The sequence below is a fragment of the Dryobates pubescens genome, chromosome 20 (genome assembly GCF_014839835.1).
Source record: "Dryobates pubescens isolate bDryPub1 chromosome 20, bDryPub1.pri, whole genome shotgun sequence".
In the NCBI taxonomy this organism is placed as follows: domain Eukaryota; kingdom Metazoa; phylum Chordata; class Aves; order Piciformes; family Picidae; genus Dryobates; species Dryobates pubescens.
The window spans coordinates 16746747-16773937 of NC_071631.1; the positions used below are offsets into that span (position 1 = coordinate 16746747).

A 27191-nucleotide genomic window follows, 5' to 3' on the forward strand; every position below is an offset into this window, starting at 1 on the left:
CTCCTCACTGGTTTCTCACTGCTCCCTGTGTCCGGGGCAGCCTCTGCCAACCGCCAGCCCTGGCACGGCACTGCACCCTGTGTTTCAGTCAGTCTTCTCCAGCACACTTAGCCACCCAAAATGCCTGCAGATCATGCACAGTGTTAACAGGTGCTTGCCATCCTTTTCTTATACATATGTGTCTGCGTGGGTATATATAACACAGAAGGAGCAAATACCCACCCACAGTACAGGAGCCTGGCACCAGCCATGGGCTGTGGCAAATGTGTGGCCCCAAGGATGCTGGGGATGAAAGCCCGGTTGAGTAACTGCCAGCATCCAGGCACTGGGACAGAGCAGAGACAGGGGCTGGCAGAGCTAGAGAGCAGGCATGGGGCTGAGAATCCTGCCCTGGCATTCTGCCCTACATCTCCTGCCCCATCATCCAGCAAAACCAGACAAGAGAGCCTTAGGGCAAACCCAGCTCCTGCCCTGGGGGAGGCAGGGTCTGATGTGGCTGCAGCATAAGCATCTCTGGGTGAAAGCTCCTCTAGATAATAAAAAGGTCAGTGCTGGGCCCCCATACACACACTGTGGTGCCCTGGCATGGATACATCAGGCAGCCAGTGCTGCCTCCCAGAGACAGCTCTAGCTGCCAGGATTTATTCCCTTCTCCACCTTGCTCGGTGGGTAACTGACACAGCTTAGACCCTGTTGGGTCGAGTCCATGTTCACAGACATGGCTGGGATGGGTTCATGGCAGGACAAGCAGGTGCCTGGAGCTGCAAGCCTCACACATCCCATCTAGGTGAGGTGCCTCTAGGTGAGGCACTCTGGGCAGTGTGATTCCTGGGACACACCGCCTGTGACACAGTACTCCCAACCCCTCAGTTCCCCCAGGAGGCTCACCAGCAGCCAAGCTCACCCAGCAGCCTCCCTCCTGCCCAACCCAGCCAAATCCCTCCACCTGGAGCAGAGCCTGTAGCTCCAATCTGCCTCCAGTTTCACATGTGAGCAAAGCAAGCTAATAAATTCAGAGAGAACCACAAACTGAGTAAGCAACTTTGCAAAGCACACACATCCCACAGGCAGAAAGAGGAGGAACTGCTCCTGGAGCCATCCCTCCATCTGTCCCTGCTCAGCCCAGTATTGAAGCAATTAGCAGCCAGGGCAGTGTGAAGCCAGGTCACTTCTGATTATTGTTTGAGAGGTGCCGGCTTCCCCTGCTAATTACAGACTTGCCTCCAGCTAATAGGATTTACAGAAACAAAAGCATCACCAGCACACAAGCTGGGAATTTTCCATCCTGAAATGCCGAGGGCTGGGTGCCTCAGATGCCTGTTTTGTCCAGCCCGAGGTGGGACAGGGTGCTGGTGTGACCCATGACTTACTGCTTTGGCAGTGGATGTGTATCTAAGGGTTGGGGTCTCTCAGGCAGAGAGGGGCTTGCTTTGGTGGGGGAATTCATTAGAATCACAGAATGCATCAGGCTGGAAAGGACCCCTGAAGGTCAGCTTGTCCAACTCCCCTGCAATGAGCAGGGACATCCCCAACTAAATCAGGGTGCTCAGAGCACCATCAAGTTTGACCTTGAATGTCTCCAGGGATGTGGCCTCCACCACATCTCTGGGCAGCCTGTTGCAGCATCCCCAAAGCTCATTCTAGTCACCAAGGACTGGTGCTGGAAATGGGTGGTTCATGCTCCCAGAGACCATGTAGGAGAGAAGTAAAGGGGTAGCTGAGCTCTAGGGGAGAGCAGGGTGCTGGGGGGTTGTAGTGTTTGTAGACCTTATTATCAAATCCTCTGGAACTCCTCATCCTGCTGATTGGATTAGGAGCTCATCCACCCAGATAAAACCCAGAGAAGGCAAGAGGGTAGGTCCTGGGCACACGGAAAACACAATGGTGGTTTGATCCTGGGCAGTGCTGAGTGCGTGGGGCAGGGACTGAGGGTACTGCTGGATCAGACCCAGGGATGGCAGAGCAGAGCAGAGCAGGTTAGGGCTGGTGTCACAGCTTCCATGGGAATTGTGGAGCAGGATCATGGAATCCCAGAAAGATTTGAGTTGGAAGGGGCCATTAGAGGTCATCTAGTCCAAACTCTCTGCAATGAACAAGAGGATCAGGTTGCTCAGGGCTGTTTGCTCCCCAGGAGCTACTGTTAAACTGTTCACTGTCCAAGTCTTTATACCGGCTCACATAAAAGCTGGAAAGGATTGAACTGTGGGAAGTCTCTACAGGGACATCCACAGAGCTGAGGGGTTCAAAACCTCTTGTGCAAGTGGCTGCTCTGATCCCCTCAGAGAGAACCAAGGAAGGGGAAGCAGATCACTCAAGCTGGCTTCAGAAATTTCTTGAGACCTCAGCCAGGAACAGCCTGGAGCAGAAGTTGGTGGTGGGGAAAGGCTGCTCCTTGGCTTGTTTTCCTCGTATTTTCTTTCCCTTCTGGCACTTCATTCCTGGCAACTCAACTTAGACAGCTGCAGGGCTGATGTATTTCTGTTTGTTTTCTGGAAATTAACTTTTTGCTTTGCTTCTCAGCTCCCTACAGACACAAAGGTCTCCTGGGGTGGTGGTGGTGGTGGGGAATACACAGAGCCTGCAGAGCACAAAAGACCCAGCCAGCCTTCCTACTCCCATCTCTGGAAGTGACCCATGGGGAGGTCCTGCTGGGTACCAGCACTACTGTAACACCTGGGTAAGTGAGAACCAGACTGAGAAGGCAAATTGTCTCTTCCTGGCTCTGCCTTCCAGTATATTCCCCCATGTATTGTTCAAGCCACATATCCCAGGCTTAATTTTGGGCTGCAGCTTCTTGCCACACCTGCCTGAGATGAGCCCCATAGGCTTGTGTGTAGGTAGCAGCATACCAAAAGCCTACTCTGTGCATTTTTGCCCCCACTCATGTTTGTGCACTAGAGATCAGAGCACCTGCATGGGACAGAGAAATGCTCACGTGTAAACAAACAGGCAGGTCCACAGTACCCCCCTTAGAACATCATCTTAGCATACTATAAACATCTGCCTGGATTTGGAGCTTGAATTTTGAGCTGAGTTGGTAGTAAGGAGTTACTCACCCTGTTCTGAAGCCAAATATTCCTTGCAAAAGAGCTTGGCTTCCTCCCATGCCCCAACCATGAGAGTTTCAGTGAGAAGAATCCCTAACCCCAGGTTCTGGGGTTGGATGTGTAGGGATGGGACAGTGACTGTGATTAGCTCCATCCCTGGAACCTGCTCACTGCAGGGGGGTGGGGGGGTTGACTAGATGACCCTTAAAGGTCCCTTCCAGCCCAGACCATTCTACAACAGTCACATTTTTACCTTCACCAAAACCAATTTTCAGGCAAGCTGAGCTCCATGCACCAACCTCCCTCCCCTCTGGGGCAATTCCTCCCATCCTGGGATGCTGGGGCTGGTAAGTCACAGGGGTCTCAGGACCACCAGCTGTCCCCAAGGCTGTTGGTGCCACTGAGATGCATAGGAAAGGTGGGTGCTTACCAGACAGGGACCTCAGGTTGCTCCTCAGTGGTGACTTCTTGCAGCTGGCAGGAGAGGAGGACCTGGGGCTTTGTCTCCTCTCCTCTGTCTGCCTCACCCTCCACAGCCCCTGCTTATATACATTTGCTATTTATGGAGCACGTGATGACATCCTAAGTAGTTTATAACCCTGATGAAAGACAGGGAGAGGTGAGAGGCTTTAACGTGACAGGCCAGCCAGAGATCCCATCAAGCTTTTCTTCTTTTCCTTGCCCTGGCAGGGCTGCCTGTAGAGGGATAAAGCATTTAGCTGATTGCTCTGCACCAAGTTCCTGCTGCAGACTGGGCAGGGAGAGCAGAGAGGACTTAGGTGGGGAAGGAGAGCAATGTATTGTGCCTGATCCAGACTTCTCTGACGGCATCGGGAGCCTGTAGGAAGCTGCTGAGAGAGGATGAGCTTTTGTTGTGCCAAGGATGAGGAGGCTGCTGCTCGTGCCAAGCGTGATCATCACTTGGGCTTGCATGGTTGAGAGCATCTCAGGGGAATTAACTGGCTCTTTGCAGGATGGGGAGCCAGACCTAAGCTTTTTTCCCCTCCAAAGAGGTTGCTCCAAAGACCAAGAACCTCTCCCCCACTCTCCCGTGGCCCCTGGGAGCTCTTACGTATGAAACTGGATAGGCCAAGCTGGCAATATTTGTCCCTGTCAGGACATGTGTAATAAAAGGGGGATTATCCCAGGCATGAGCATGATGTTGGCATCATCATTATCAGTGTGAAACAGATGCAGCTAAGAAAGAAGCCAGGAAGAGGAGGCAGAGCTGGTTTTGCTCCACTGAGGATATTTCCAGGGCGGCTCAGGACCTGTTTTAGTTTCCAGCCATGGGAAAGTGACCTGGGGCTACACCCTTATCTCTCTGGTTAATTGTTGGGGATTTTTTTCATGGAATCAGAGGAAGAGTGCAACCCACTAGCTTTCTACTCTTCATAAATGGCATTTCAGAGCAACTCCCAGCCACTAACACTAAGCCCAGCAGAGCAGAGCCTGGCCTGTGGCTGGAATAGTCAAGCAAGGATGCTGCTCTTGGTGGATTTAGCTGAGTCTGCCTCTCCCTGCTCCTACACAGCTGCAGAGGGTCAAAAACTCCATTAGACAAGAGCCACAGCAGCATCCTGAGATTTACATATTTAGCAGCTCTCTCAGCATCTTCAAAGAGCCCCAGGCTGGCACTGTGTCCCTGCAGCCAGGCTGGTCCCTCTGCTGGGCTGCCAGCTCAGGAGGACAATTATCTCTGGGTGGGATTTGCAGCGAGGGTTACACATGGGAGGCAGGGAGGTGAAGTTGCTTTTGGTGACTGCAGCCTTTGCAGTCCTTTGGCCGCAAAGGCCAGGGTCTGCCATCACAGGAGATGCAGGTGGCATCAGGGTCCTCCCCTGCGTGGCATGGTCATAGATTCACAGATTGCACAGGGTTGGAAGGGACCCTCAAAATCCATCATGTCCAACCCCCTGCAGTCATCAGGGACAGTCCCAGCTTGATCAGGCTGCTCAGGGCCACATTGAGTCTGATCTTGAGTGTCTCCAGGGACAGGGCCTTAGCCACATCCCTGAGCAACCTGTTCCAGTAGCTCACCACTCTGTGCAGAACTTCCTTTGTGCATATTCCCTTTGCAGCTGAGGTCCTTCCCTGAGGGCACAGGACTCCCTCCATAGACAGTCACAGGGAGATGGAGAAGAGATGAAGGGATACAGGGATGCTGCTTCACAGCTTATTTGGGATCCCAGGGATCATCAGGGGATGCAGGCATTGAACTCTGGCTTTGACCTGCTCTAGATCAATGCAGCATTTGCAGGGCTGATGAATCTTTGTTATTCCTCTATTCACCCACACCTGCTTTGTCATGGCAATCTCTGCCAAAAGCAGGAGGTGGGGGACCAGGACCTGGCTTGGGACCTCTTTTATCCCCTCCCTAGAGCACAAGCACCGGTGGTGATTAGCCTCCTTTCCTTCTCTCTGCTGGGCTCTGGCACTTCCTAACTAGGTCACTCACAACACAATCCCCAGGAGGAGAGAAGATGGGGTTCCATGAGGGCTGCAGGAGCTCCTCTAGGAGGAGAAGCTCAGGCAAGAGGGCAGAAGTCTGGCAGAAGCAGCCCCCACCCTTCAGTCCCAGACCTCCAGGCAGTTTAGATCCAGTTCTGACTTGGAGACATGATTGTTGTTGGAGCATCCTGCTTCTTTCAGGAGCTCTTCTGCCCCTGGTCCAGTTCCAGCACACTGCTAGTGGAAGCCAGGTGACACCTACAGGGAAACTAACTCACAGAATCACTGAATGTTTTGAGTTGGAAGAGGTCATTAAAGGTCTCTTTTAAAACACTTTCACCATCACTGGAAGTGTTTAAGAAGAGACTGAATGAGGCACTTAGTGCTATGGTTTAGTTGATTGGATAGTGATGGGTGATAGGTTGGACTCGATGATCTCAAAGGTCTTTTCCAACCTGGTTAATTCTGTACTCTGTCATCCAGTCCAACCCCTTTGCAGTCAGCAGGGTCATCTTCAACTAGCTCAGACTGCTCAGAGCCCCATCCAGCCTGACCTGGAATGTTTCCAGGAATGGGGCATCTCTGGGCAACCTGGGCCACTGTCTCACCACCCTCAGTGTGAAAAATGTCCTCCTTAATCCTTCAGAGCAAGGCTGAGCCTGGACCAGGATTTGTAAGGTCTTGGTCTCAGCAAAGAGGATGAGAGTGAGTGGAGGAGGAATCCACAGGCACAAAGTTATCCATAAATACAGTGATGCCACACTGAGGCCGTTTGTGGGGAGGAACAGAAATGTTTGATGGAGACAGGACAAGCATGGAGGGAAGGGCTGGGGAATCCCATGTAGGATGGTGGCACTGGGTAGTGGAGAGACCCCTCTTGAAGAGTAGAGGCTTAGGACAGAATTAACCAGGTTGGAAAAGACCTTTAAGATCACCAACCTATGACCCAGCACCACCTAATCAACTAAACCATGGCACCAAGTGCCTCATCCAGGCTCTTTTTAAACACCTCCAGTGATGGTGACTCCACCACCTCCCTGGGCAGCACATCCCAATGGCCAATCTCTCTTGCTGGGAAGAACTTCTTCCTAACATCCAACCTAAACCTTCCCTGGTGCAGCTTGAGACTGTGTCCTCTTGTTCTGCTTCCCCCTGCCCAGCCAGCCTCAGAAGATTGGCTGGGCTCACTGAGATGGGACAAAGTATTGCTGTATGCAGTGTCACTTGCTGATGTTTCTGGGATCAGGACACAGTGATTCCTGCCAAGATTTTTGTCTGCCTGACAGCAATAAATCATAGAACCAGAGAGTTGTTTAGGTCAGAAAAGACCATTTCAGATCATTAAGTCCAGCTATTAACCCAGCACCACCAGGTCACCACCAAACCCCATTCCTGGGCAGCCTGTTCTAGGGCTTGACAACCCTTTGGGGGAAGAAATTTTTCCTAGCATCCAACCTAAACCTCCCCTGGTGCAACTTGAAGCTGCTGTCCCTGGACGAGGGTCTGGAGACATGCCCCAGGACCCGAGCAGCCAGCTCTATCCTGAAGCACCTCTCCCAAAGGCATCATCTCCAAGCAGGACTGGTACCAGAACCAGTGTGCCCCTGGGAAGCAGCAGAAGTCAATACTGGCCAAGGAGGAGCCGCAGAGCAGTGCAGGGGGTGCAGAGCTCCTCGCCTCTGAACCAGGGGCTCCCCCAGCCCCCCAGCCCAGGGCTGCCCAGCAAAGCCTCTGCTCCTCTGGACCGACAAACCGGTACCGGCAGATGCCTCCCGCTGGACCAGGAGCCACCGTGCCCGGCTCTGCGCGGAGGCGGGAGGCGGCAGCCCACGAGGTGGCACCAGAGCCCTGCCGCAGCTCGGGCACCAGCGCCCTGCGAGGACCCGGCACCCTGCGGGCATCCCGCACCCTGCAGTCATCCCGGTATCCTGTGGAGATCCATCATCCTGAGAGCATTCCAGTACCTTCTGGGCATCCCTGGCACCCTCCGGGTATCACCAGCACTCTGAGGACATCCTGTCAGCCTCTGAGCATCCCTGTAACCTAAGGGCATCCCCTGCAGGACTCATCACCCTTTGGGCATCCTTAAGAACATCCCAGCACTCTTTAAGCATCTTGGTACCCTAAGGGCACCCCCAGCACCCTCCAGGCATCCCAGTACCCTATGGGCACCCTGGCACACTTTAGGCATCCCTGGCCCTCAACCCCTCCCAAGTCTCATACAAAGTTGCCCTGTGAGGACATGATGCCCCAAGAGGTGGGAGGAAGGTCAGGTCGTGCTTTTCACCAGTATCTTGGCCAGAGGCAGGTAATGTGGTTAGATCACAAGGGCAGCTTGCTTGCAGGGAGAATATTCTCCTGCAAAGACAGCAAAGAGCAATGCTTCCCAAAACAGAAATAAACACAAAGTTTGGTCTCTAAAGAGAGGTGGAAACGTCATGCTGTGTGTCACTTTGCAGAAGTCCCATGTGTTCAGGACCTCCTGCTGAATCAGTCTTCCTCTCGGGGAAAAAACAAACAAACCAACCAAACCAAACCAAACAAAAGCAGGGGGGGAAATGCAGGTAATATACTTCTGGGGTTTGCCTTTGCTTGAGGTCCCTCCGTGGAGATCCTGACAGCCTGACCTGTTGAATGGGAGATGCTTTTTTGACAGCCAGGGACTGCAACATGCCTGAAGCACAGCAGTATTGTGGCAGTCCAGGCCCTGGGCTGCCGTGCCCTGAAAAAGCCATGAGCTCTTCAGAGCCACTTCCCCTTGGAAGCACATCAGAGCCCCAGCTGGGATCACAGGGCAAAACCACACCCAGCTCAGCTGCTAAATAGCCGACAGCCCAGACTTGTCCCCATTAAAATCCCCCTGCCAGGAGTCTGCTGTTGTGTGCTGGGATGGTTGGCGTGGCTGTTTGTGGCCACCTGAAACCCCAGCGCTGCTCTCCAGTGTGTAATTGCTCTGAAGATGGACAATCTCCATCCATAGGCAGGATTAGGCCCATTAGGTGCATCTATATTTTATTAGTGGCTGTTAGGGTGTGCATTAAGGAGCTGATGAGCAGTATCACCACGCTTTGAAACCTTGAGAGGAACGTGGCACTGCTTCCAATGGAGCCAGAGGGCACCCTCTCCCCATCCCAAAGGTCTGATCCTGCTCCCCAAAGGTACAACTCTCCCTAACTTCAGAGAGAGGGAGGCCAGCACTGAGCTCCAGGTTTGAGGTGACCTGGCTTTACGTCCTGGGGAGATGTAGACTTCCTATGAGCATGGAGCACAGCTTGCCCCAAAAGTGGCTTTGGCGGAGGCAAGAGTATGACTGTCCCAGAGCCACATCATTGGGTTGGAAGGGACCTCTAAAGGTCATGTAATCCAATTTGCTCAGTCCAGCACTAAGCAGGAGCATCAACTAGAGCAGGTTACTCAGAGCTCCAAACAACCTGACCTGGAATGGTTCCAGGGATGAGTCATCTACCACCTCTCTGGGCGACCTGGGTCAGTGTCTCACCACCCTCAGTGTAAAAAATCTGTGCTGCAGAAAATACTGTGCCAGAAAAAAATGTGCAAAACCCACCTGTGCTACAAAAAAACACACCCCTGTGCTGCACTCTCTGCTCCAGCACAGCCACGGTCAGAGGGTGAAAGCCTCTTACTGGCGGCACTCCTCACCTCCTCCCTTTTCCAGAGGTCACAGTTCACAGACAGGGGCTGTAGCCAGCACATCCCTGGGAAAGCTGGGTAACCAGGCAGCACTGAATGGGCATTTAAACTGCCTCTCCCCAAGGGTAGCTCTGAGTTTCCCATCCAATGGCCCCTCTTAGCTCTGTTCTCATCCTTGTCTCATGGGGAGATGCTGAGAAATGCTCCAGCAGGGAACATGAAGATGATGCCCTTCTGCTTGAAATGATGTTGTGGTGAGTAATTAAATGCTGAGGTGGAGGTCAGGCTGACCACAGGGATGGCAGGTGCTGAGAGGGCTTCACTGCCAGCAGCTCCCTGCTTTGGAGGCAAGATGGGAATTGTACTTCAGCATCACTCAGGGCATTGCCCACATCATGAGATAACCAAGGAGCAGGGCAGAGATGAAATGCCAGCTGGTACCCAGCATATCCCCCACCCACCCATCTGCCTCAGCCTCTTCCCAGCTGCTTCCCAGGGTTTTGGAGCCATTGGCAAGGTTGGAAAATCCCAGGAGGGATGAGCAGAGAGTGCCTGCTCTCTTGTGTGGTGATGAATCTTGGAGGTGAGCATGGCCAGACCTTTATCCCAGTTGTTCTTCCTAAAAGAGGAAACCTTGGAAGCAGAACTGATGGTCAGCAGGTTGATCCAACCAAGGTAGAGCACCCTTGCATTAGTGGGGGGAAGGGCAAGAGGAAAACCCTGTTCTGATACTCCAGGGGTCTTTCCTGACACAAAACAACTCAGAATGAGGATTTCAGGCCTTTTCCTGATATTCCAGCCAGTGCTGCACAGGTAGGAATACACAGGGGGGTGAAGTGGCAGGACAGGGTATCTTTGAGTGAGGAACAGTCAGTAAAGGCCAGTTTGAATGCTTTTGGCTTCCAGGAGTTGAAAAATAGAACAAGACTGGGCTTTGCTGTCAGCTGGAGAGCACCTCCCAGTAAAAGGCAATGCCCAGAGCCAGGGTGGACACCAACTCCTGATCAGGGTGGTGACTTGTTGGGATCAAGGTGGAAGGGAGTGGGCTTTGCATCCCCTCCCCGTGCAGATCCCCCAATATGGGTTGCAATATTGAGGCTTTTTATAGTAGAGGTTCACACACTTCTGGGGCAAGACCCAGCAGCCACTCCAGCTGGGCACTGGGGCTGGGGTCATCTCTGACCCACTAGTGACCAGGGACTCAAGGATGGCACAGCACAACGCCCCATGATTAGGGGAATGGGGGATGATGCAGCACAAACCCTGTATAGAGGGTACCCTGGGATGGTCCAGTGTAGCCCCACCATGTTTAAGGAACACAAGGGATGACGCAGCGCAGCTCCCCCCCTCCATGTTTAGGGGACACAAGGACAGTGTAGCACAACCCCCATGTTTAAGGGACATTGGGATGCTGCAGGACAGCCCCCCATGGTTAGGGGACACAGGAATGACGCAGCACAACCCCCAGGTTTAAGGGAGGCTGGGGTGCCACAGGGCAGCCCCCCCGTGGTTAGGGCACACAGGAATGATGCAGCACAACCCCCAGGTTTAAGGGAGGCTGGGATGCCACAGGGCAGCCCCCCGTGGTTAGGGGGCACAGGAATGATGCAGCACAACCCCCAGGTTTAAGGGAGGCTGGGGTGCCACAGGGCAGCCCCCCGTGGTTAGGGGGCACAGGAATGATGCAGCACAACCCCCAGGTTTAAGGGAGGCTGGGGTGCCACAGGGCAGCCCCCTGTGGTTAGGGCACACAGGAATGATGCAGCACAACCCCCAGGTTTAAGGGAGGCTGGGGTGCCACAGGGCAGCCCCCCGTGGTTAGGGGCACAGGAATGATGCAGCACAACCCCCAGGTTTAAGGGAGGCTGGGGTGCCACAGGGCGGACCCCGTGGTTAGGGGGCACAGGAATGGTGCAGCACAACCCCCAGGTTTAAGGGAGGCTGGGATGCCACAGGGCAGCCCCCCGTGGTTAGGGGGCACAGGAATGATGCAGCACAACCCCCAGGTTTAAGGGAGGCTGGGGTGCCACAGGGCAGCCCCCCGTGGTTAGGGGGCACAGGAATGATGCAGCACAACCCCCAGGTTTAAGGGAGGCTGGGGTGCCACAGGGCAGCCCCCTGTGGTTAGGGCACACAGGAATGATGCAGCACAACCCCCAGGTTTAAGGGAGGCTGGGGTGCCACAGGGCAGCCCCCCGTGGTTAGGGGCACAGGAATGATGCAGCACAACCCCCAGGTTTAAGGGAGGCTGGGGTGCCACAGGGCGGACCCCGTGGTTAGGGGGCACAGGAATGGTGCAGCACAACCCCCACGTTTAAGGGAGGCTGGGGTGCCACAGGGCGGCCCCCCGTGGTTAGGGGATACAAGGACAGCGCAGGCCCCCACGCTCCGGGGACACGGGGAGGCAGCAGCCCACCCCCACCCAGGCCGGTGCCTTCCCGCCCCGTGGGCGTGTCCCCCGGCCCCGCCCCCGCGCCGTTACTTGCGCGCGGCCCGCGCGGCCCCGCCTCTCCCCTCCCCTCCCCCAGCCCGCGCCGCGGCCGCGCGCTCTCGGCTCTCCCGGCGCCATGGCGGAACAGCCCGCTGAGGCGGCCCCGGCCCCCGCCGCCCCGCTGCCCGCCGCCGCCCCGACACCCCCCTCCGCCCTGCCGCTGCAGACCCCGCCGGGCGGCTCCCAGCGCCTCCTCTTCTCTCACGACCTAGTGTCGGGCCGCTACCGCGGCTCGGTGCGGTTCGGCCTGGTGCGCCTCATCCACGGCGAGGACTCGGAGTCGGACTCGGAGGAAGGCGGCGGCGGCGGAGGACGAGGGACCGGCGGTGGAGGAGCCGCCAGCTCGGGAGGCTCCGAGTCGGGAGGCCCCGGCGGCGGCGGGACGGAGGAGGGCCGCTCCAGCCCGCTGCGGCGGGGCTACGTGCGGGTGCAGTGGTACCCGGAGGGCATCAAGCAGCACGTCAAGGAGACCAAGGTAACCGGGACGGCCGCGGGCTTCACCGGCTTCCCAGGAGGAGAGAGGTGGAGGGGTCTGGCTCGGCCTTTGCTTCCCTGTGCGTGTCCCCGGGGGGTGGCCTGGCTGCGGCCGCGGGGCCGGGGCTCCTCCTTGGATGCCTCCGGGGGCAGGGGCCTGCGGAGCTCGCCGGGCTGCCGGCTGGCTCCCTGCTTCCCCCCTCTGTGGTGTTTGCCAGCTTTGGAGGCGCTCCTGAAGGGGCTTACTGCGCCTTTTCCCCTGTTGCCCCCCCTCCTGAGTGTGGGGAAGGTGCAGGGTGTCCTCCGGAGGCTGAAATCCCTTCCCCTGCCTTCAGCCCACTCTTGTGGAAAGCCGGGGCAGGTGCCGCTGGTGGCAAAGCACAGCTGTGCAGGGGCACTGGGGTCTAATGGCACAAGGAACGGCCTGTGAAGGTGATTTCTGTGAGCTTCCAGCCCCCTCTTGCTTACTGGGGCTGTGGGCCAGCGTCTGCCTTTACTGGGCAGTGTCGCCATTGCCTGGTTTAGGGGATCAACAGCCGATGAGGGAAACCTCGACTGGGTGACGATTCCAGCGGCCAGCCACCATGGTTTGCCTCTGCCCTTGCATACGTGAGTGCTCACCCCGCACTGACGAGGCACACGCAAATCCCTGACCTCGTAATTACTCCTGAGCAGCCCCAAGGTGGAGGTCTGCCGTGGAACGTTCCCACATCCCAAAGTTGGCGTGGGGCTCCGCGCAGCCTGGCTGACAGCACGCAGACAAAAGCAGCGCAGGGGCACTGTGATAGAGCACAAAGGGGCCTGCCAGGACGGGCGTTGTGCTGAGCTGTCTCTCCAGCCGGAGCGGGTTCCCAGAGCTCCACTGGGGTGACTGGTGACAGCAGGGAGGCTGCCGGTGTGCTGTCTGCTTTGCGGTGTCACAAATGGCCCCCGGCGCTGGGGGAGAGAGGGGAGGCTGAGGGAAAGAAAGGTGTGCTGTAGTCCTGCAGGCATCGGTGGGATTGCAAGTGCTAACAGAATGTGCTAAATTTAGGTGGTAGTGTCATTACACACGTGACTGACTGGTTGGAGATAAGGGAAATGAAAACAGGTATTCAGAAAAGAGAGGGCCATGTGATGTGTTTCTGCCTTAAAAAGCCCACCTTGCCTGCTCTAAAGAACCTCACTTCAGCCACTGCAGCCTTCCAATAACATCCCCGCCTGCTGTTGCAGCAAAAACATTGTCCCAAGTTGAGTGTGATTTTTTTTTTTCAGCACCTGAGCCAAAGCTGCTCCCATTTGGGTGAGAAAATGTGGACTGAGGAGGAGTTCCTGGGTCCCTCAAATCCAGAAGTGTCAGCCCTGACTGTAGTCACTTGATAACTGTCCCCTGTGCAACGGCAGAAAAAGCCAGGCTGGGGAGGATCCGAAATCAAAGGCGGTTATGTAAACAAACAGGCTGTGCCTTTGCTTTTTGAGGTCCTTCTCTGGCGGAGGCGTCTTTCCCACTCGCATGACAGACCCTGGGGAGAGGTTTCCTAAGTGCTTGAGGAATTCAGGTGTACTGGGATTGATTTTTCCGTCTGAGGAGCTGCCCACTGACAAAATCGAGAAGCGTTGCCTACGATCGGCGCTGCAGCTCAGGGCTGCTGAAAGCAAATTGGATGCTGCGGGAAACATGCTGTGGGACTTGGCATTTTGTGGTTAGAATCAGGCTTTTTAGTTGCCTGCTGACCCAGCCCTTCTGGGGTTGCAGGGACATGTGAGAACCAGCCAGGTGAGCCTGATGTGCTTGTCATTGTCCACGCTGGGAGGGCTACAATTTGGGCACCACATGATTGTCCTGGGCCTAAAGCGTGCTGGCTTTGGCGTGCTGGTGATTGCTGGTATCTGCAGAGACATCCTTTGGCTGTGACTCTCCAGCATCTTTGGCTGTGAGATTCTTGTTCAGTGTCCTTAGTGTTAAGTGGTCCTGGCCACAGCTGAACCATGGATACAAGAGTGCTTGTTCACAGGATGTCAGGGGTTGGAAGGGACCCAAAGAGATCATCAAGTCCAGCCCCCAGAGCAGGGCCATACAATCTAGCTCAGGTCACAGACATTGTTGCACATTTTCATTTCCTTTTACTACCTTTTATTTCTCTGAGCTCTTAATTCACAGAATCAGAGAAACATTCAGGTTGGAAAAGACCCTCAGGACCACCAATAACCCTACTCTTCAAGGTTCACCCCTGAAGCCTATCCCCAAGCACTGGGGATGCCATGGGCAAAGAGTTAAGGTGCTCCTGGGGTCAGGACTTTCACCAGCCCCACCTTGTGCCACCAAGTGCCTATTTTGTGTGTTAAATCATAGAGTTGTGGAATTGCTTCAGTTGGAGAAGATCTTTCAGATCATGGAGTCCAACCATTAGATCCTGCTTTCCCATGGCAGGCTGGGTGCCTGTCTGTCTCCTCTTTGTCAGGCACTTTAAGATCCATGAACCCTGGTGCATGAGTTGAATAAAGTGTGTGTTGTAACTGAGGGAGAAATAAAATTGCTGGAAGTTTATAGGACAGTAAACCAGCACTTTCAGCTCCCAGTGTAAAGGTCAAAAGCAGCTTTCTGTACCCAGTTGTAATCCTAAAGCTTTCTTGCCTTCAAACTACAGGCAGTGAAAAAGTTGGGTTTTTTCATCTAGGGAATAGGAAAGTTAATCACTTCTGGTCTTGCTTCTAGAAGCTGAACTCTTGCTGTTGCTCTTTCTTCTTGGAAATGGTAGGCAGGCTGCCACCTAAATCCAAGCAGTGTGTTACTGATGTTAATAAGTAATAGAAACTTTCTCTTGACATGGAGCTAAGCAGTGGATACAAAGCCCCGCTCACTCCTCCAGCACTAAGTGGTACGTCTGACCTGCCTTTGACACCCATGTTGACAGTCATTAGCAGTATCACAACAGTGATGTGAATAAAAGAAGAGCCAGGGTTTCCTACTCTGAGTGCTCCTTTCCTGCTTTCCAAGACCACTCTCTCCATTTAAAGCACTGGGAAGTCGTTGCTGAGCGTTGTAAAACCCTGGCAGGAGCAAGCTTCCCTTTCCAACTGCTTGCCAGCCATGTCTTGCCTGACCCAACAAATCTGAAGAGCAGCTCCTCTGGTCGGCTGAAGTCATGTCTCTTGTCTTTTTGGTGTCATCTGAATGCAATTTGCACCTTGGATTGTGGAAGTAGTGGGAGCTGATGTGAGCTCTAGGTGCTGGCTGTAACGAATTAGGAGTGCTTGAGACCCGGCGGAGTTTGAATTTCAGGATTTCTTAGCTGGAGGCCAGCATTCCTGCTGCACTCTTAAGCTGCCTTTGGGAGCTTTACACAAGTGCTTGAACACATTAGAGAGGCTCACAGGGTGCTTTGAAATGCTGCTGCTGCCCTTCCTCCCGCCCCTCACCTGAAAGCCCCAGAGCTCTGCCGCCTTTCATTTTCACAAATGCCTCTCCTGCAGCTGGGGAAATGGAAAGTGCAGGTGTTGTGTTTCAGCACCTTATCTAAAGGCCTTCAGCAGGCCAGGTCTCTGGGTTCCCTGCCTCCTGCTCCTCAGGGAGCAGATGCTCGGTGTGAGGCTGTGGGATACACACCATGCCAATTGATTGACGTGCAAGGACCCTACAGAGCCCCAGGACTGCCACAAGAGTCAAGATGCAGTTGAAGTCTTAGCAATCTTCTGTTTTGTAAGGTCCTGGTTTCGGTGGCTCTCTGACTCTGTTCAGCTTTGCTCTGGAAATGGATTCAAACTATCAGGGCTCCTCAGACATAATCCAGTGGCTGATGAGCTTGTTGGCTGGAAATTATCTGATGCTATCTCCACAAGCCATTCTGTGAATTCAGCTTGCTTCATCCCACACGGCCCTTCCATTCTCTTTTGCCCTTCACTGCTCTAAGTTCTTGACCTCAAGTACTGAGTCATGACTGTAAGTTGCAGAAGTTTCTGGAGGTGTTCTGCTCGAGTCATTCCAAGATTTTAATAAACACTTCTTGTCTGAATTCTGCCCTGCAGTTACTGCTGTGACCTAACCTTTTAAGCTGCAATCTTTGTGCTTTGACAGGTGAAGGAAATACTTCCTCCTGCTGAAGTTCTGTGTTTTCTCTCTCTGTCCCTTTGCAGCCGCTCTGGGCTCTCACTGCTGGGATCCTAGCCTGTGCTTTTCAGATGTTAATTCTAGCTAGTGAGAGCCGTAAAAAACCCCTCCCATCTCCCAGCTTGGCAAGGCATTTGCTGTCTGGCTGCATGGGTAGGTTGCAGCAGGTGAGGAGAGCTGTACCTTGCGTGGACAGGGTCCCTCCAAGCGGCTCTGAGGAAATGCTGGTCACAATCCAGAGCTCTGGTTTTGTCGCTGCATGCAAATTCCATGCCCATAAACGATTTCCTTGCACAGGGAAGCTATATCTAACCCTTTTCTTGCTTTTGACATTTCAGTTTAGTCTCCCAGGAGTATTCTTTGAAACCATCTGATGTTTGTAGCTGTTAGAGAGAAGGCTTACTGGAATTGCTGCAGTTCTCTGTAAACTAGAACCACTTTAATGGGTGACCTTTCCCTCCTGTGAGCATCCATCACAGGGTTCTGTCCCCTCCAGTCGATCCCCTGTTTTCCTTTGATTTGTTTATAGACTTGGTGGGTCAGTCATCATTAATATTTTACTGCAAAAGTGGGATCCTGCCCAACTCTCAGGGTGGAAATCTCCGGGGTGCTAAATAGTGTAGCACGGAGACTTGTTTGGTGTAGAGCACGAGGAGCGAATTGGTAATTCAGGAGCTGGGAAGTGGCCACCTGGGTGAAGCAATTAATTATAACCCTGCTGTCTAGGCTTGGAACAGTTGTTTTTAAAAGGGATGAAACCTTTCCCCAAGCAAGAGGGGGTTTTGTGATGTGCTCTTTTCCAAGGTGCACTCACATTAAATGGTGCTGGTGTGGCTTAAAAAAACCCCCTCCAACTAAATTAGTAATGCTCTCAGGACTAGTCAACAAACTAATGTGCACTAAAAGCTTTAGAAGCTTTAGGAGGAATCAATCAAAGCCCGTGACAGGCTTTGTAATACCTGAGTGAGGCATTTTGCTGCAGCTTTCTGGTGCAAGTTCTTTCTTCCCGTGCTGATGTGATGCTGCTCCAACGAGGCTGCTGCAAAGAGGCAGCTTTGAGCCATTTTAGCAAGTTACCTTTGTGACCCGAGCTTCTTCACTGCAGTTAAACGGCAGAAGCTTTGACAGATGCTTTTTGGGGCAAGGTCTTGCTTATGGCAGCTGTCCCCAGCTCCTCTCCTCTCTTAGAGGAGAGATTGTTTTTAATGTTCAGCATCTGTGTTTGTGCTGGGAAGTAATTGGTGTTTGGGAAGCTAAAAGCCTCTTCTCCTTTGATTGTTTGACTGTTTAATTACTTGGGGGATTTCAAAGGCTCAGGAGGTGATGACACCTTCCTAAACGCTGCTTAGGAAAAACCTACCTCATTGTTTCCATTCTGCTGTTACCTCCCACCATGTGTTGAGGTTTTGCCCAAATGGGTCGTTGCAAGCACAGGAGCTGGTACTTCAATGTGAAATGTTCGCCCTTGCTGTTGAGGTTGTCAGTCCTGAGTCTCCTGGACCTGAGAGATGGGAGGTGATGGCTCAGCTTTCTGCTTGTTCTGTAGTGCTCTGGAGCACCTGAGCTGTAACTCAGTTCAAGCTCTGCCTTGCTTAGCTGGTGTATCCCACTCCTGAGCCCTTTAGGCCAGTGTCAAGGTAGGAGAATGCTAACTCCACCTTCTGGAACAGGAGAAGAAAAACGACCTGGAGAGACTCTGTGGTAATGCTTGGGCTTTTCCCCCGCTGGCTGTTAGGCTGCCAAGTAGATGTGTGCATGTTTGTGTCTGAAAGCAAAGCATTCTTCCAACTTGGAAAAGTCAAAACATCAGCAAAACCCAGTTTGTCTTAATGGCAAGACCCTGGAATTGGGTGGGGGCTTTACTTGTGACAGGTGGAGAAGGTTTGTTTCATTCTGAGTTCCTGTGGGGAGCTAGGGGCCTGGGTAGAGGGTAGCAATCATAAAGGGTGATTAGAGACATCAAATGCTAGGAAAAACTTGGGGTTTGGGCAGTGGAGGTGGTCAGGTTACTGCTAACTTGAAGAGCTGCAGTGCTTTGAGGTGTGCCTAAGTTTCAAGCTGCCAGGTGTCCTTTGGGGTTTGTTTCCCCTTTTTTGGTCTGTGCTGAATGAACTGATGTGGAGTCCTCCACCTGCAGCGTGGGTGAGCCTCTCTTCCTGTGCATTTCAGCATTATCCACACCTACCTCATGCCTTTGACTGTCCAGCTGGCCAAGAGAAAGGTGCTGGAGATGTGTGCGCTGTGCCTTCTGCCCCAGCCTTTGGGGAGTGCTTGGGCCAGGCTGTGCAAGTGGCCCAAGTGGAAGCAGAGAATGTTTACTGGGCTGACATCCTCAGGTTGTGGTATAGGTAGAAACAAACTTATTGATGGTGGATGTGAGCTTGATAGCTGTAGGGTGGTGGGGAGAGGTAGAGGGAAGGTACAGGTGATGCCACATTTGTCTTCTGTAGGGGTTGAGGCATCTTAATGGAGGGATGGATCCCAGTAAGCACCTGTGAGAGGAGTTCCTCCCTTTTGCAGAGTGATCTACTGATGGAGGCCAAAACCAGGGTTTGGGAGTGGTCAGATTTTAAGACCAAGAGATCTGTGCTGCTGCACACTGTGCTTTTGGGGTTGGTTTTTTCTAATAAATGACATCATCCCTTTGCTTTGTTCCTCCTCTGTCTGGTGTGTGTTGCACTGGAGAAGCTCTGTGACTGTGGAGGGGGTTGCAGTGCTTAGACTTAACCAGCAGTGATGCCTGCCTGTGTGCTCTCAGCTTAGTGTGTGCACCAGGTATGTACTACCCTGCTGCTCTAAATGGTACCAAATGAAGAGAGATGTGTGGAAGTTGTCTGCAGTGCAGTGGAACTGTAGCTTTTGGGGAGGGCTTGCTCTAGCATGGGGTTAAAAAGATGGCTTGGATGTGTTGAAGCCAAGGTGCAGAATGCTTTTCCTGCACATATGCAGAGATCTTGAAAGTGGGACACAGCCAGCTACATCTTGAAGAATTTGCTCAGTGTTTTTCAAAGGGTTTGAACAGCCAGCTCCCTGATCTGGATGCATGTTGAATGCTCTGGGTGGGAAGGCAGGCAGACAGGCTTCCCTGTGATTACAAAGCTGTATTTTCCACATGCTTTTGCATCTGTCTTTAAAATCACGACCTCTGTTTCTTTCCTCAACAGCTGATGCTGTAACTTTGTGAAGGGAATGGGCAGTGTGAAAGCACTTGGCAGGAGGTGAGGCCAAGGACTTGCAGCAGGGCAGGTGAGGAGAGGGTAGGAGCTCTTGGTGTCTTACTGTGTAGCTTCCAGGCCTGGAAGAAAAACTTAATTCACAGGAGTACACTTGAAACAAGGGAGCCCTGCTCAGCTTGCATTTGCTGTGGTATCACTTCACAGCCTCTGGTTACAGTCTCTTGAGTTGAAGAGAAGCTGGGTAGCTGTGCCCTTGGTCCATTAAGCAGCATTCATTTTGTACAGTAAAATTGCACCAGTGGTACTGTGTACTCAGCACACAGCAAACAGCCTGGGTTGTTTGCTCTGCCTGTAAAGCTTTCCTGCTTGGGAGGGAGGGGGTTGGAGACTGGCAAATGAAGAGGGCTATTGAGCCACCACCTGAAAAGATCAGGAGCTTAAAGCTTTGACATGTTTCTTATCCCAAAGCTGGGAAGCCCTGGTGCATCATTTCTCTTGAAGTGACTGGGTCCAGTTTTCACTTGTCAGTGGATGACAAACCTTCTGGTGAGAGAAATCCACTAATGCTGCGTGAGCTGGAATTAGTTCCATCATGACTGATTTATTTCTTACCTACTTTTGGAAGGATAGAACTTCTTTGGAGAAGAAAAGAACTTTGTGTGTGAATCATTCTGGTTGTAAGAAATGGTGCTGCTTGTCTGCTGATAAGGGTACTTAGCCAGTAAGTAGCACTTTTCATCTTCAAAGTGGTTTCTGATCTCTGATGTGGCAGTGCCTCTTTGACTGTGCCTCTTGGAAAGCTGACAAAGACTTCTCTCAGATGGCTCTGGGTTGGACAGGTGGCATCAGTGCTGCCAGGCCATGGTGCTGTTTTCCTGGTGCATGCTCAGTGCCTTCTCTGACCCTTTCTGATCGCAGCTACAGAGTATGAGCTGTCTGCTTGGTGGGAAAACTTGACTTTCCTCAGCGCAGTGATGTCTGTCTGGGCAAATATTCTCACCCCAAAGCATGGTACCTTGGTTGTTCAGCACCATAAGATGTTGGTTATTCAGCATGTGTGTCAAATGGGGTGCTTGGAATCTAGCTGGCTTGTTGTGTCTTTGGATATTGAGGAACTTGAGTTTGGTTGTAATTGTGGGTGTTGGTCTCTCCTCTCAAGTAGTTAGCAATAGGACAAGAAGAAATGGCAGGGAAGTTGCACCAGGGGAGGTTTGGGTTGGATATGACAAAAATAAAGTCTTTCCTGGAAGAGTGGTCAGGGACTGGAACAGGCTGCCCAGGGAGGTGGTGGAGTCACCATGCCTGGAAGTGTTCCAGAGATGTGTGGACTTGAGGACATGGTTTAGTGGGTATGGTGGTGGTGTGTTGGTGGTTGGACTTCATGATCTTAGAGGTCTTCAGCAACCTTTGTTAGTGCTGTCTACAACTACCTGAAGGGAGGTTGTGGCCAGGAAGGGGTTGGTCTCTTCTCACAGGCAACCAGCACCAGAACAAGAGGACACAGTCTCAAGCTGTGCCAGGGGAAGTTTAGGCTGGAGGTGAAGAGAGAGCTCTTCACAGAGAGAGTTGTTAGCCATTGGGATGTGCTGCCCAGGGAGGTGGTGGAGTCCCCGTCCCTGGAGGTGTTCAAGAGGGGATTGGACGTGGCCCTTGAAGCCATGGTTTAGTAGTCATGAGGTGTGGGGTGACAGGTTGGACTTGCTGATCTTTGAGGTCTTTTCCAAGCTTGTTGATTCTATTGATTTCACTCACCTGAGTAACTAAACTGAGGAACCTGACATGTTCAAAGTTAGCTTAGTTATGAATCTAGTGAGGTTGTGGGTTCTGCAAGGCTGGGTCAGAAGTGTGGTTGGTGAAGAGCAGCCTAGATGTAGGCATCTTAACTTGCTTTCTAGTGGTGTTTCTAGAATCAAGTGGGTGTTCCAGGCCTCTCAGCTCCAGCTATATTGTTAAATAACTGATCCTAGATACTGTCCTCAGCCAAATCCTTGGCAGCAGCTATGCTGAAACAGTTGGAGCTTGAATATCACTCTGATCACCAAGGAGCTTTTAGAATTTCCTTCATCTAGCTTTATTCCACATGACACTAAAATGGCCACTTCAGCCTTGCCTGTGGCTGGGGAGGGCTTGGGGGGATCTCAGACCCTGGGGTGTGAGGCTCAGCTGCCTGTCCTGGCTGCTGCCAGTCTCCAGTGGTCAATGCTGCTGCTGGCCTCTGCCTTCCCACCTTTGCTTTGAAGTCTTTGAGTTGGGTGTGCATGGAGCACTGCTGAGTAATTCAGAGTTGATCAGATCATGGAATCACAGAATTGTTTCAGTTGGAAAAGACCTCCAAGGTCATCAAGCCCAACCATCAACCCAACACCACCGTGGCCCAAAGTGCCGTGGCCCCTATGTTTCTTGAACTCCTCCTGGGATGGTGACTCCACCACCTCCCTGGGCAGCCTGTTCCAATGCCTGACCACTCTCTCAGCTTTGCCCTTCTGTTCAGTGGTGAAGATGAAAATGGGATCCTTGTTGTTTGCCTGGGGAGGTGGATTGTGTGTTGAATTCCAATGAATAATTCTCATTACTGTTGCAAGAAGTCTCCATGCTTCTGTTCAGTGACTGAGTCCAAGTTCCTTGAAAGAGCATTAGTTCTGAGGCAAAACAGCCAGAGTTTCTAAATTTAGAGCTACTACACAGTTGTGTAGCTGGCTGGAAATTGTGGGTAATAAACCACCTCTTCATATTTGTTCCATCCTTCACACTTCTGCCAGAAGCCTTTTCTCTGTCCTTGTGCCACAGGCTGTAAAAGTCTCTCTGCTTCCCCAAGCTGAAGTCTAAAACCTCACCAAGTGAATAGTTTGTGGGCAGTAAATGGGAGTGGGGGAGAGGGAGGAATCTCTGTCCTTGCAGGAAAACTTCAGGGTTTGGTTGGGTTTTTTTGTTTGGGTTTTGGGGTTGTTTTTTTTATGCCCTGCAGATGTGGCTGATTCATTTGCTTCCTGTGAGAGGGGGACTGGCCAAGGTTTCATGTGTAGTCCAAAGAGCTTGGGAGGCTCCTTTGAAGGAGGTGTAATGTTATTTCCTCCTTGGGGTGTGATTTATGCAGCTTGTGATTGATGAACATAGATCTGAGTTATTCTGACTGTGGACATTTTCTGAGCTGGAGGAAACTCCAGAGGGTGAAATGAGCTTGCTTCCAAGAGTGCACACCTCTGGATACTCCTGAAATACAAGAGTGCAGAATTACCCAGCAGGGAAGGTGACACTGCAGAGCAAATAGCAGCATTCCTGGCTGCTTAGATGAGAAAGAGACTTTAGGATCATGTTTTAATACATTAATTAGTATTTTTGGCATCCTCATGTGCCAGCTGTCAATGCTTTGAGGTCTCATCTCACTTGGTGTCAAAATCAGACAGTTCCATTCAAGCTGTTAGAGGCTCAGTGTCTACCTTGCCACCCAGAGCATCTGACCCACATAGCTGACTTGGCTTTTTTGCCCTTTTCACTCTGGGGCTAGAAACTTCCTGTGTTTAGTTTTGTGTGGTGCTGGGGATTGTGCTGGTAGAGGACAGAGAAATGTCTCGTGTGGTTCACAAAGACACTCTGCCCTGTACTGATAAAGCAGAGCACTAAGTCCAGGGTGGCTTTACTGCGATGAAATGCGTGCTGGCTGGGAGCTCCCTGTGACTGTGGTGAGCGCTGGGGCTGGTACTGGTAAAGGCATCCTGAGCCAGTTCCTGCTCTCCCAAGCTGCCTGCTCTTGTGTCCTTTAGGGAAGGTCTGGCATTAGAAGTTTGCTGTGATTTTTCTCAAGTGAAAAGCTTGATGAGACAAATCTGTGGTTCCTAGCAGAAATGTGCAAGCAGCTTGCACCCATCTCTCCTTGGAAAAAGCAAAAACTGGCTCCTAAATAGCTTCTTGTCCTTCTAGCTGTGCTATTATCTGGTGAAGCATGAGTATTTTCTCCCTCTTCACCCTCAGTCTGTTTATCACTAACTCCCCTGACAGGCAGGCTTGCCCTGTCCTCTTGGTGCCTTTGTCCACACCTCCTCCAGCCTGCACTCTGCTTTCTTAACCAGAATTGGCTCTGGCTGCCCTGTTCAGCCTGGAGTACCTTGCTGAATGGGGAGATTCAGGCTGAACATGAGGAGGAAGTTCTTCCCCATGAGAGTGGTGAAGCCCTGGAATGGGTTGTCCAGGGAGGTGGTTGAGGCCCCATCCCTGGAGGTGTTTAAGCCCAGGCTGGATGAGGCTCTGGCCAGCCTGATCTAGTGTGAGGTGTCCCTGCCCATGGCAGGGGGGTTGGAACTAGGTGATCCTTGTGGTCCCTTCCAACCCTGACTGCTTCTGTGATTAATATTTCCTTCTTGAGGCTGCTTTATCTGAGCCCAATCCATAGGTGAAAACCTAACACATCCCATATCAAGCGCTCTGTATTTCATGGGAGTTATGTGATCTGCTCTCCTGTTTCTTGTTTTGTTGGGGATCTTGGAGAAAGAGTAATAATATCCAGAAAACAAAATGCCACCCATAGAACTGAGCTGCTCCCTGTAATGCATGTGTAAATTCTTTGTCTGGAGGAGGCTTTCTGGTTTGTTACTTTGAACTCTGGAAAAAAGCCAGGCTAAGTTCCTTGCTTCCTTTTAATCATGCTGTCTGTCCTGTGTATTCCCCCCCCCCAATAACACAACTGAGTACCACTTCACCATCCACAGACGCTGCTTAGGATCTGTCTGCTCTTGCACAGTGGTTAAGGTAATGGTGAGTTGAATTAGGTTTGTTAGCCTAGAGAAAGCTGCCTGTGTGTTGCACTAATTCCTGTGTATCCTACTGTTTAATTGGCATTCAGCTCCACACCCCACAGTGTGTATTCACACCTAAAGCTGTCTCTGTCTCAGGGGTGCTTTGATGTCTTTTGTTTCTGCCCCACACAGTTGCTTTCTCTTCAGATTGCAGCCCTTCTGATTAGCATATGTGCAGCCGAGCAAACAAGGCAGGGCTGTGGAGAAAATACTCTTATCTGAGAGCTCTCCTGGCTGGCATAAGTTCAGCACTTACTGAAAAAGCCTTTTGCTTTCCCTTTAGTGCTTGTGGAGATGGTTGGAGGCTGTTGCTGAGCCCTGCGTGTTCACAGAACAGTTTGGGTTGGAAAGGATCTTAAAGATCATCTAATTCCAACCCTCCTGTCATGGGCCTGGACACCCCCTACTAGACCAGGTCAAGGCCCTGCCTGGCACTGAACACTTCCAGGGATGGGGATGTTGGGTTTGACAGACTGTATTTGACCCTCTCAAGTGGGAGCACAGCAAGTTTCCCCCTTGACATGAGGAGAAACTTCTTTATGGTGAGGGTGACAGAGCCCTGGAGCAGGCTGCCCAGAGAGGTGGTGGTGTCTCCTCCTCTGGAAAGCTTCAGAAACCTGCTGGATGTGTTCCTGTGTGGCCTGCCCTGGGTGGTCCTGCTTTGACAGGGGGGTTGGACTGGATGATCTCTAGAGGTCCCTTCCAGCCTCTCCCATTCTGTGGTTCTTTGCCATAGTCAGTCAGGTACCCTGGCCTCATCACCCACCCTACCCTTGATACTTACTGTTTAAGGCACTTCACCACCTATGGTGATTGACATGAACCTTAACTTTCTCTTGTGATAATTAATCTCTTCTAAGCCTCATTGATAAGTGTTTGCTGTCAGGAGAGCTGTGATGAGAAATGGACTGAAAAGATCAGCTTTTAAAGGTGGAGCAGATGTAGAGCAGAGTCTGTGCTCCTCTACCTGCTTCTCCAAACGAAGGTTGTGGTCTTGTGCTGCTGAGAGTGAGTGCATGGAGGGAGCAACAAACTCAGAGTGGAAAGCTCCTGCTTTCCAGACCTCAGATCTTTGAATCAGGTTGGTTGGAAGTGACCTCTAAGATCAAGTCCAACCATTGACCCAACACCACCATGGCCTTCAAACCATGTCCCCAGGTACACATAGTTTGGACACTTCCAGGGATGGTGACTCCACCACCTCCCTGAGCAGCCTATTCCAGTGCCTGACCAAGTTATTGTTTGGGCCAGCAGGCTGGTTTGTAGAGGCATTTATGAGCTTTCTCTGTGGCTCTTCTCTGTATCTCCTTGCTGCTGGAGGATGCCACTAAACACCATAGGAGCTGGAGAGTCTGTGATATGTGTTCTGGAAAGCAATCAAATGAATCATCATGAAATGCTGTTTGTTCTGGTTCATGCTGCTAACTTAGCTCAGGTGCAGCTGAGTTCAGCCTGCCTGCCTCTGCCCTTCAGTGCTGGCAATGCCTGAATGAAGGCTTAAAACAAAAGATCAAGGATTGGGCACAGAGCAGCATTCACAGCATCATTGTCCAACTCGTGTGTGCTACTGAGTGTGGTAGGGGAGGCACCAAATTGCAGTCCTGAAGTGTTTGCTGGCTTGGCTCTTAGCTCAGCTGATCCCTGCTGTGCTGTAAGAGGATCAGGTGTGTTAACTGCTACTGCAGACAATCGTTCCTTGTGGTCACAGAGCTTTCCTTTTTTCCTTTCCCCTTTCATTTTTATACCATTTTTCTGCTTCAAAGGCCCTGAAGCATTCATGGCCTTGGATTAGGCTTAGTTTTCTCCCCACACCAGGACTTCTGGAGCCTCAAAGACCCTTTTCCCCCCCACCCATTTACCCTCCTGTCCCTTACTTTTGCCATTTTCATTTTACTCTGCAAGTTATTCAGAACAATAGCATGCTGCTGCCCTTAAGAGCGGCAAGCCTACCTATGCTGTTAGGTATCCCAGGGCCACAGAAATGTTCAGGTTGGGAAAGACCCTCAGGATCACCAAGTCCCACCCAGACCCCTGCTCTGCAAGGTTCACCCCTAAATCACATCCCCAAGCACCATATCCAAACCACCTTTAAACACATCCAGGGTTGGGGACTCAACCACCTCCCTGGGCAGCACATTCCAATGCTTGACCTCTCTTTCCATGGAAAAAAATGGTTCCTACTGTCCAGTCTAAACCTACCCAGTTGCAGCTTGAGGCCATTCCTCCTTGTTCTGTCACTACCCAGCCTGCTCTGCATGGTGACAGACCTGTCCAGGCTTTGCCTTTCTGCCTGGCCAGGGCATCTGTTTGCCCTCTCATTTTTCCATTTTCATCAGGGAGGCAAAAAAAAATAATCCTTGAATGTTCTCAAGAGGCTTAGTTGGCTCAGTGTGACCTAGCCTGGGAGTCTGGCGCCTGAGAGGTGATGTTGAGCTGGGTCTGCAGGTTTGCTAATGAACAACGCTGATGTGTGAGCTAAAAGGGCTTTTCCCCCCCACTCACTGGGCTTTTTCCCCATCCCTCCCCCCCTCACTAAATTGCTTCAGGGTGTTTGAAAGGAAGCAAGATTATCTGTGCTAAGAGAGGAGTAAAACAAAGAATGTTTGTTATGTTCCCGTGTGGAATGAGGCTCTGGTAGGGATGACTGCAAGGTTTGTGTGTGCTCTGGGCACAGCTGCTTCCAGCTTAGCCTTGCCCAGACGTTGCCTTTGGGTTTATCTTGTGCTTTCAGGAAGAGCAGGCACCTGTGATCTGGCAAAGTGGCAAATCTCCATTTAGAGCCTGGGAAGGGGGAAAAGCTTTTTAATCATCAGTGTCAACAAGTGGGCCGTGATGTGCACCCAGGCCTCAAGCAATGGGTGAAATTGCCCTTCTGGGCACCCCCCTTGCTAGGAATAGCTGTTTTGAACCGGGGGCAGATGCTACTGGAATGTCAGTGGGGTGAAACCTGAGCATTGTGTCGAGTGCATACCTCTGAGCAGAAAGAGGCTTTGTCTTGCTTCCTGGGATTTATGGAGAGCTGCA

General features: G+C 52.1%; 1 protein-coding gene across 1 annotated transcript in view; it reads left to right on the plus strand.

Annotated features, from left to right (window-relative positions):
* The first annotated feature begins 11685 nt into the window (after positions 1-11685).
* Positions 11686-27191, plus strand: part of UBE2O (ubiquitin conjugating enzyme E2 O) — a 71501-nt gene continuing 55995 nt past the window's right edge. Inside the window, exon 1 of the mRNA XM_054170703.1 lies at positions 11686-12115. Coding sequence (XP_054026678.1) covers positions 11717-12115 — 399 coding nt within the window. The 5' untranslated portion in view covers positions 11686-11716. The remainder of the gene's footprint in view (positions 12116-27191) is intronic.